Source organism: Oxyura jamaicensis, chromosome 2, assembly GCF_011077185.1.
Source record: "Oxyura jamaicensis isolate SHBP4307 breed ruddy duck chromosome 2, BPBGC_Ojam_1.0, whole genome shotgun sequence".
Lineage (NCBI taxonomy): Eukaryota > Metazoa > Chordata > Aves > Anseriformes > Anatidae > Oxyura > Oxyura jamaicensis.
In genome coordinates, this window is record NC_048894.1 from 14,655,769 (window position 1) to 14,666,353 (window position 10,585).

Here is a 10,585-nt window from a genome sequence, read left to right on the forward strand (position 1 = left end):
TCCCTTCCCTTCCCTTCCCTTCCCTTCCCTTCCCTTCCCTTCCCTTCCCTTCCCTTCAAGTTTGAGTAAGTATTTCTCCCAATTTCTCACTATGAAGGTAGGCTATGAGATAAGTGTGTCAGCTGGACTGGTGGATCTGGCTCAAAATTCAGTTATTTTGATTACCCCCATGATCTCCTTTCTGTGATTGTGTGGCAGCTCTGATCTGTGCCAGTCCTGGGGGGGTCCATCCTACCACTTACTGAGCTACCTTCTGTGGGCTGAAATGCCCACTCTGCAGTGAAAGAAACTGCAGAGATTTAGCTAGGAAAGAGAAGAGGGACCTTTAGCCCTAAAACATGCTTCCCTTCCCAGTCCTTAACTGCTGAGAGTGGCCACTGCAACATGACACATGGGTACATTCTGTGCAAAATGAAAAATATATATATTGTTTGGATACAATGAGAAATCTGTAGAAACTTCTAACTTCACATCCCTAGTTTTAAATTAATGTCTCTGAGAAGAGAGCTGTCTAATTCCATGTATCTCAAAACATGGTTTTACAAGCTGAGTATTGCTTAACAATGCTGAATGCAATAACTATCATTGTCACTTAAATGTATTGTGGAAGACATGAACATACATTTGTTTGTATAATGCAACCTTGGTTGTTATTGTGGCCTTGACTGCATCCTGATTTAAAAGGTCAATGCTTGTCATACATCTCATTGCAAACAAGGCCAGAGTTCTTATCAATCTGCACTGTGAAGACAGAGCTGTTGCCAGGTTTCTTGGATGGTTTCAAGTTGTTATAATTGCGCTTTGCCTTGTGTCACCCAGTTGATATCAGTGTTAAAATTATTTTGTTGTACTCCTTATACATGTTTTTTATTGTTGTTGTTGCTGTTGAAAGATGTGCAAAGGTCTCAACTTATTTTTAATTACCTCCAGTTTGTGCTGACATAAATGGGTTGTGTGTGTATATAGATGCATTTGTGATATATATTGTAACACTGTTTATGTATACGTTGTTAAAACATACTAATTAGATTTTGCGTATTAAGGTTACTAATTATTTAAATATTTTTAGTTCATATACTTTAATCAAAAGCTTATTGAAAAGGCAAATCACTGTACAGGGATTTGCATTTTTTCTGAACAAGTTAAGGGAGCAAAAATAAATATGTTACATTTTTATATTATCATAATCATATATCAAGGGCATTCACTATGGTATCACTGAGATTTTTAATGAAAAGATTTTAAAGAAATGCCTTTTTACTGATAAGATGACTGAATGTACCCATCTATGTGTATATAGGCTGTATTACAGAACATGTGATTATGTATAGAGGGAATGTTTCTATGTCTCATTGCCATAGTTTTAGAGGCCTGAAATCAGGCAGCAGAATTGATTATATGAACAGCATAATGCTGATGTGGACAATGTGTAGACTCAATAAGTATCCAATATGTACTCAATAAGTATCTTACTTTCCATGTTAGCTAAGTATCACAGACGGGGCATACAGGTACTCGTACCTTCAGAAAATCAGTTAATTGATTTTAGATGCTTCCATTTAGACCCATCACATTATAAATCTTGTTCCTGTGACAGGGGGAAAAGCTTCTTCCCCAAGTGGGGTGTCATGTCACTGGAACAGGCTCCCCAGGGCAGTGGTCACAGCACTGAGCTGCCAGAGTTCAAGAAGCATTTGGACACTGCTATCAGACATATGGTTTGGTTTTTGGGTAGTCCTGTGTGGAGCCAGGAGTGGGACTTGATGATCCCTGTGGGTTGCTTCCAACTCAGGATATTCTTTGATGCTGTGGTTGGGTGAACTTTGTGAGTGGCTGAGATTCAGGACCTTTATCCTCCGAGACAGTAGTTGTGGGCAGGTGCTACAGAAGATGGGCAGGTGTGGCAGCCCCTGTCTCTGTTTAATCATTAGTTTCTATGTGCATTAAAACAAAATCTCTCTGAAGCTAAGTTTTGATCTTAGTCCATTCATAGTCCAGTAGTGCTTTTAAAGCCTCTGTTTCCTCAGTAAAGAATCTGTGGCAACTTCAGCTCTTACTTGCATCCATGCCTTCTAGATAATGCAATTTATTGTCTTGCATAAACCTAAACTGAGTAGCAGCTCAATTCTAGTTCTACCTGATTGATAACTTAGCCATTCACTGCACTGTAAAATCATTTTCTGTTATATTTACAGTGAACTGAGACAAGTGAAACTGTTTTCAAATAAAGAGTAGCAATTATGATTTCATGTCTTGTTTGTGGTAACTATTTTCTCACATCTGACATAGCTGCAGCTTCCCGGCAATATGCAAGCATTCCAACATTGTTGAAATGGAACCCATGAAATGATGAGATTGGCTCTAAAATCTTAGTTTAAATGCTTGTATTCCTTATGGAGATGATGATATGGGAACTTCTAAGTTTCCTCATGGTTCTTGGTAAGCTGCTTATAACCACACTGGAGAGAATTCACAAATAAATCTTGTAATTTTCAGGTAATCACTTGCTTCCATAGCTGAGCCCTTCAATAAAATACCAAATGTCAGAAGACTCTCAATAAAGTCAAGAAAGTTAGAAATGTTGACATATGCAATAACTGAAATGCTGCTCCATATGGGTTGCCCTTATTTAATATAGTAGGAAATCTCCATGGGGGATGTTGGTTTGGACATACATATGTACAGCATATTCATCTCTCAGAAAATTTCCCACAAGACTGACACAATTCTGTTTTCCCAACTTGTTGCCTCATCATGCCATTCCTAAAACATTTTTTATTAGAAGTACTGTTTTGCTGAGTCTTTTATACAGAGTGAATCTGTTCTGAAGTGGACATTATTGTTGCATTAAGGATTCTCTTAAATGAGTTACTTATAGTTTATGCTTTCACATTCTGATAATTTTACACAATAATATTCAGCTAAGGGGAAAAGCAGTTTTTACCAAATTGTAGCTGTTAACTTCTGAGCTGAGACTGATGCTCTGAAGTGTTAGTGAAGATGAAGTTTCTAAAAGTTACACAGTTGTTTCAGATTTGTTGTGTTTTTGGCTACCTGCAAGTACTTGACTCTATAGTAAGACAAAGGAGATGTTTATTTCACAAATGACAATTTCTGGTTTCTAAAACTTGTCTTCAGTGTAAGAATAATTTGAAAAGCCTTTTATCTTTCAGTTGTTTGTCAGCCATTATAATATCTTTTTTTCTGCTGAAATTATAAGGGTTGCGGGGGGGCGGGGGGGTGGGAGGGGTGTTCATTATGAGGGAATGTGTGAGGGAACGCACAGATCAGAAAGTGTGGTTTAACAAAAGCAGATCCAAGACAAGCTGTGTCAGCCCAGGGCTCAGTCAAGTGGCTGCACTCCTTAACCTCCCAGTGATCAGAAAATCATTCCATGGCTTTTGCGGCACCCTGTTTTGCAACTAGAGATCAAAAATATGAATAATATAGCAACATAAAAAGTGAAATATTCACAAAAGTAAACCTTTTTTCATATCCCAAGTTTGAATTCTGCCATCCTGCCTGATTTTGACTGGTAATGCTACATATTCCCAGAATGGCCATCCACTGTCACATGCTCTTGGCATTGTCCCCAAAGTTTCAAATGGCCACCTTACTAAGATGTTATCTAAATTCTTCTCTGTGGCAGAGGATTCCCTGTTGTCCACAATAGACTTGCTAAATGTGTCTATTTGAACATATCAAACCAGAAACTGTTTCCATGTATCAGAAAAGTAAGTGGTGTATGCCTGGACCAACAGCAAAATAGGATGGCTCTGCTGAGGAAGAACATTGCTTGAGAATTGAGAACATTGCTCCCTACTCCCTCAGGTCCTCAGTAGGATGTAGAAGTTAGCATTAGCATAGCTTATGATATCTAAAGATCTCTTCCACTGACTTCATTTAAATTTCAGTATTACTATAAGAGCACAACCAATTCTGGCCCAATATTTTTCTGATACATCTCATAGCAGTTGTATCACCTTAGTCTGTAGAAGAGGTTGTTTTCTACAGTTATGTGAAAAGAAGTCGTGGGGAGCTAGGTGTTGGCCTCCTCTCACAGATAACTAGTGATAGAACAAGAGGGAATGGCCTCAAGGTGCACCAGGGGAGGTTTAGGTTGGAAATTAGGAGAAATTTATTCTCAGAAAGAGTGGTTAGGCATTAGAATAGGTTGCCCAAGAAGATGGTGGCATCACTGTCTCTGTGAGTGTTTGAGGGTTGGACCAGGTGCTTAGGGACATGGTTTAGTGGGTAATGGTGGTAGGGGGATGGTTGAGCCAGGTGATCTTGGAGGTCTATTCCAACTTTAATGATTCTATGATTCTATATTTGGTAGGTCAGAAACAGAATCTGTAGCACAGGACGCAGAGTGATGGATCTGAGTTTAACATAATTGTTATGAATGAGCTACTTGAATCACATGTTTGTACAAATGTGACAATTTTAATGATAGCTCTTTTGTGGGTATTCTTCTGCTTTGTTTAAGACATTTTTGTTTTCGTTTTACAGCCAAGCTCCAAGACATACTCTCAGAGTGGCAGACACTCAGTATCAGTAGAGGTTCAAATGCAGCGGCAGCGACAAGAAGAAAGAGAGAGTTTCCAGCAAGCTCAACGACAGTACAGCTCATTACCCAGGTATGGCAACTGTCTGAAGCTATTCAGTGTATATGAGCCTGGAGCTAATTTCATTTGTAGAAGGAAAATGGTGTGCTTAGTGCAGACACTTTTGTTTAGCGTTGATATAAGGTGGAATGTATTCAGCGTGGAAGGGGCATAAAATTTCTTAAGTGAGAGCATGTGGTAGCTGTTTATTTTAGTAGAATTACTTCAGAGCTGATTTCAGTGGGATTTGATGTCACTCAGCACCCAATAGAATTAAGATGTTAAAACAAAGCTATTCTTTGTGGGACACCATACAGTTTCATTTTCTGCAATTACAAAAATCTCCTGGGCATGACATGGGTTGCCCCCTTTTGACAGGTCAAACTTTTTCTGTCAAATAATTCCTTACTGGGTAGAAATTCTATCTTTGTGATGCTGATACAAAGCAAAAATTAAAAGGAAAAAAGTAATCTCAAGACCTTGAACAATAGAACATGGAACTGAGAAACTATCCAAAACCACAAGAGCCTCCACTATATACTTTTCTTCTAAGTTACTGGATTATTAGCAATGGAATGCTGAAAATCGATACACTTTTTTTCTAAAAAATCAATATTTAAAAATTCTTTTTTTTTTTTAACTGAGCTGACTGGGTAAAAAGTCTTTTACTTGTTATTTATCTACTAGAATTATTAAACATTTACCCAACTGATATTGTAAATCAGATAACTATCATAGTTTAGCAATATGCAAATAATATTTACATTTTCAAATGGCAATGGCAATGGCTGAATGGAGAATCCTTTAATCCAGAGGCTGGTATCAAATTTCCTGGTTTTATCAACTCGTATTTTAGCAATTACATCACAGCTATTTTACTGAAACAAATAATAGCTTCATGATCAAAGTTATCTTACTGTGAACCTTACCGACTTCTTTGAAAATAAAACAGATCTCTCAAATTTTCACATGCTATAGCACCTTTCAATGTAAAATTTGTCTGTTAAGTTTGGAAGAAGGTGAGAAAGGAAAATGTAAAGTTATTGTGTGTTCTTAGAAAGAGTGTTGGTTTGTTATTTTGAAAGTCCTTATATTTCCTTTGCTTCTTACTTCTACCTTACTTCTGAATTGATTACATGTATAAATGTTTGTTATTTTGATAAATTATCTTTTAGTGTTACTAGTTCCAGCAATGGATTAAGTAGGAAAGAATGAATGCTAGCGTTGTTTTTAAGTTGGAGGGGGAGGAAATTATTTTTCGTTTGAAAACTATGATTTGTAAAGGTTGCTTCCCCTGTTCTGATTAATCACTCGTAACATTTAAAAAGTAGAATTCAGTTTCAGTGCTGTTCCAATGGTAGAAATTCATAACTGTAATGAGAAAATTCATCTACAAGAAATTTGAAAAAATTATTCTTTGGGCCATAGAAATGAGTTTTGAAATGAGTGAGTGAGAACTTCACTCAATGTGGTTTTCAACATCAGAAATGACTAGCAAGCTGGTAACAATGCATGTTACGAAGTAATTAATGATTATTTAATGATTGTGATTGAGCACTCTGGGAGTGCAGTGCAGCACTCAGCTGCACTGGAAGCAGACAGAATTTTAGGATCTTGGGCTAAAGCTGAGTTCTGTGAATACCACGATACTTCTATAACAAGCTGGGGCATCTATATCTCCAGCTTTACAAGCTGTTTGTAACTCTAGGACCAATCTGTAAAGAAATCTTAATCTTACTCTGAAACTTAGGTCCCAAGTTTAATGTTGCAACTATGGCTTTGTAATGCTTATAGTTTGTGTGCTTGATTAATTCTGGAGCTTTGTTGCTTTTCATCTTGTATAGTCTCTAGGAGCCTCTTTTTTTTTTTTTTTTTAAATCATCAGTACTGGAGGCAAATAAACTCTTTAGTCAGTTTTAAGGAATCTTCCCAGAAAGACAATGAAAGTGGGCCAAATTATTTTGAACAAGTACCAGAAAACAGTCAGTAAATTAAATCAGTTCAACAGTCATCATCTTGTCCCATGTGAAACTGTAAAAGCAATGTTTAACTCCAAGTTAATTTTGTAGTACTTAAAATTTATCTTGCTCTAGATCAGAAACCTGACAGTTTCGTAGCCTACAGAGGTTCACTCAATTTCCTCTTGTTCCAGGGAGTGATAAAACATGGCTCAAAAACCTTGTTTCTTTGGCAGAGTTGCATATGTGAATACCAAGAACAGATATAAAAATTTGCATAAGAATTTATATTATATTATAATTTATGCTGTAATAATTTACATTCATCCTGAAAAAGAATTTTCATCCAGAGGTCTCAAAATACATTACAATAAAATTTGGATATGGTCATTTTCAAGTTATATGCGTGGAAGGAATATTGCAAAAAAGTCAGCAAGTGTTGTTACTTTTGCTGATGGCAGTGAAATTTTCCATGTCTCCGTCTCTCCACTGCATATTCATTGGATGAGACCACAATGAGTCATGTGTGTTGACATGTAAAACTAAGCCATATATACACAACTAAATGATTTTCTTATTGATTAACGTCACAATAGATTTTGTTTTACTGCTTGATTCTCATACAACAATGTGAATCTCAAAGTGGGTATCTTTTTTGCTGCAACACAAAATTGTTTTACTTTATCATCACCAATCTTGTTTTAAATTCATAAAAGTGTCTAGCAGCTTGATAGTAAATTAAAGCTATTTCAAAGCCATAATCTGTCTTCAAAACAATGTAATGATTTATTGTGAAAAGAGATAAGAATTTGAAATTCCTTTATGTATTTGATTAATTTATCTACCCCCATAATGGAGGTTAAAAAAAAAAAAAAAAAAAAGAAAAGGGTTCTATCTTCCTTTTCTCTTATGGAAGCCATAGCAAACTGGAAAAGAGTCCTGATGGCACAAAATTCCTTCATTTCATTCTGGAACTGTGAAGAATAAACTCTCATCTGTGCAACTACCTATCAGTAATGTGCTTTATCTTCTGACTTGTGCAGTGTTAGAGCAAATGTTTTAAAGATCTGCCTCTTGCATTTTTAATCAAGTATGAGTCTAGATTCAAATCTTTCATGAATGACTACAAGTGTTGGCTGCTATCTGGTTTCTTAGGAAGCACAGCATTGTATATGGTCTTTCGTAGTCTGCAGCTGAGTTGTTGCACTTTTCTCTTGGGAACATGATAATAGTTGTAGTACTGTATGGGTATTCACAACATATTCCTACTGGAGAGTCCTGGAAACATAGCTCAACACTATAGGAAAGGTTCTCCCAGCAAAAGAGATAAGACAGAAAAGAACAAGGCTCCTTGAGAATTCTGTAGCTGGGGGAAGACTGCTGGCTTTGCAGAAGCACCCTTCTTTCTACACCCTTCTTTCTAGGAGTTGTTGTCAATTAATTGGGTACCAGAACATTTGTCTTAAAAGTTTTTTTTGTTGTTATTTTTTTGTTTGTTTGTTTGTTTGTTTGTTTTCAGGCAAAGCAGAAAAAATGCCAGTTCTGTATCTCAAGACTCCTGGGAGCAGAGCTATTCCCCTGGTGAAGGGTTCCAGACTGCAAAGGAAAATCCCAGATATTCCAGCTACCAGGGATCAAGGAATGGCTATATGGGGGGACATGGCTTCAATGCCAGGGTGATGCTGGAAACACAAGAACTGCTCCGTCAAGAGCAGAGAAGGAAAGAACAACAACTGAAAAAAAAAACTTCCTCTGAAGGACCTAGCAACTATGACTCATATAAGAAAATTCAGGACCCTAATTATACCCCGCCTAAAGGTCCTTTCAGGCAAGATGTACCACCTTCACCGTCTCAGGTAGCCAGGCTGAACAGATTGCAAACACCAGAAAAGGGAAGACCGTTTTATTCTTGAGGTGATGAAAATGAAGATCAACTCATCATGCAATAAGGAACATTTTCATATAAAGACTTATATTTTGAAAACTTTTTAAATTGATGGTACTAAGGAATATATCCGTTGTCTGTTTCAGTGCCTTTAACAATAGGGGCAAAGAGTTGGTGGGCCTTATGTCTTTGCCATTCTGTCTCAAGTGTTCAATTCATGGAAGGATTTTCCACCATTTGACAATCACAGCGGAAGTGAGCAATGTTGCCCCCGCTTACCAAGCCCTGTAGCCCAGTTCAGTAGTTGTCAATGGCTTATTACTAGGATTTGTTGTAATGTGTTTTACTTTGCAGTGACTTTTTACACCAACATGCAGCTTTGTGGCATAAAATTAATGAATTTGAGGTTGAACAAAACATTGACATGCCCTTTTTTTATTTCTCTCAGGTCAGCAAGGGGGTTGCATATCACTCTTGAATGGATAAGGCTCAGCTCTACTCAGTATCCAGTCCTAGGATGTTTTATGGTGGAGTCATTACCAGTCTTTGTTGATCAATATTGAAGTGTCTATATGCTGAAAAATTATCCCTCACTTATTATGCACATATGCACTCTTTTTCTGTCTTTCTCTCCACTCTGAGCTTATTAAAACAGCCCTTATCCTGATTCATGAGGAAAACAATATTAGGCTCTCAGTTATCCTGAGGATCCTGTTACAATCACTTTATATCTTAAGACACAGTCCATTATGAATGAAATAACTTGAGAGAGATTATTTATACAGTAACAGCCAAGCCCTTAATAAGCATATTTCATTATTTCATTAAATATGGAAACTTAAGAACAAACAAACAAGTAGTTTCTGTTTTGCTTTACTTCTAAACTCATGTGGTCATATGACAACTGTGTCTAGGAAGAGAATTCAGGAGGGAGTCATCCTGTGGTCATCTGATACAGAGTTGTCATAGTTTGGGGAGAAAACTTAAAACAAGAGTGAAAGGAAGAAAGAAAGAAAGAAAGAAAGAAAGAAAGAGAGAGAAAGAAAGAAAGAAAGAAAGAAAGAAAGAAAGAAAGAAAGAAAGAAAGAAAGAAAGAAAGAAAGAAAGAAAGAAAGAAAGAAAAGAAAGGAAGAAAAAAGAAAGAAAGAGTTTTCTTTGGATTAAAAAAAAAAAAGAAAACAATTTCTTCTTGTTATTTTTACAATTTGTGAAGCTTTGTGAACAATTGCCTTGTGCTTCCATATACTGTACTGTCGCATCGTGATGCTACATTTAAAATAAACCTTTAAGTACATGAATGAGACATAAGTGGAGACAAACTGTTACACATCATCCTGAAAACATGTCAGTATCCAAAAATAACTAAAATGAAAAAGATTGCTCTAGCAGTGAGTAATATTTGAATGTGCATATGGGATATGAGAGTTTCTTTTGCAACAGCTGTTTTTATGTTTGTTGGTCTGAACTTCATGTATTGTAAAAATATAGCTGGGTTGCTGAAGTGCCTGCAAATCCTGATGTGAAAAGGCTTGAGAATGGATCTCAGCGTATCATGTACAAAAAGGAAAGAATGAAAGCAAGAAAGAAAAATCATGTATTGCGTGATTTTTAAAATGCCTATTTTTTTTTACTGGCACATTTTATTTTTGCGCCAACTTGTTTCTAGAATATATGTGAAATATCAGCACACATATCTGTGTCTTTTATGCCTGTTTGTTAATGGTTTTTGTTGTTAATAATGTACTCCATGTTTAAAAGTTGTTACTAATGTAAGCACAGTGACATTAGATGACAATAGCTCTTTTACGCAGAATTTCCAGAACTGTGTAAAACAGCTTTCCGTGTACATATGAAATTTAGAATAAAAGGCTGTTTCCATTCTTGTCTTGGTATTGACTGTAGACCCTTAGGAGAATTGCTGCAGATATTGAGCTTAAAAAACCCTTAACAGATGTCATTTTATCCTATTCCTAATGATTTGCGTGTGTTGTTGTGTGAGTGCTTATAAACATAGGTTAAAAAAAAAAAAAAAAAAAAAAAAAAAGAATTTACAGCCCAGCTAACACCTGAAGAATATCCTCAGAGGGAAAAAATGCTCAGTTTAGCATTTTATGTTATTTCAGGTCATACCTGTG

General features: G+C 36.4%; 1 protein-coding gene across 26 annotated transcripts in view; it reads left to right on the plus strand.

Annotated features, from left to right (window-relative positions):
* PARD3 (par-3 family cell polarity regulator) overlaps positions 1–9,454 on the plus strand; it is a 444,355-nt gene extending 434,901 nt beyond the window's left edge. For all 26 annotated transcript variants that reach the window (XM_035319147.1, XM_035319169.1, XM_035319161.1 and 23 more), the window contains 2 exons: positions 4,513–4,640; positions 8,085–9,454. In XM_035319147.1, coding sequence (XP_035175038.1) covers positions 4,513–4,640; positions 8,085–8,478 — 522 coding nt within the window. In that variant the 3' untranslated portion in view covers positions 8,479–9,454. The remainder of the gene's footprint in view (positions 1–4,512; positions 4,641–8,084) is intronic.
* The last annotated feature ends 1,131 nt before the right edge of the window (positions 9,455–10,585 follow it).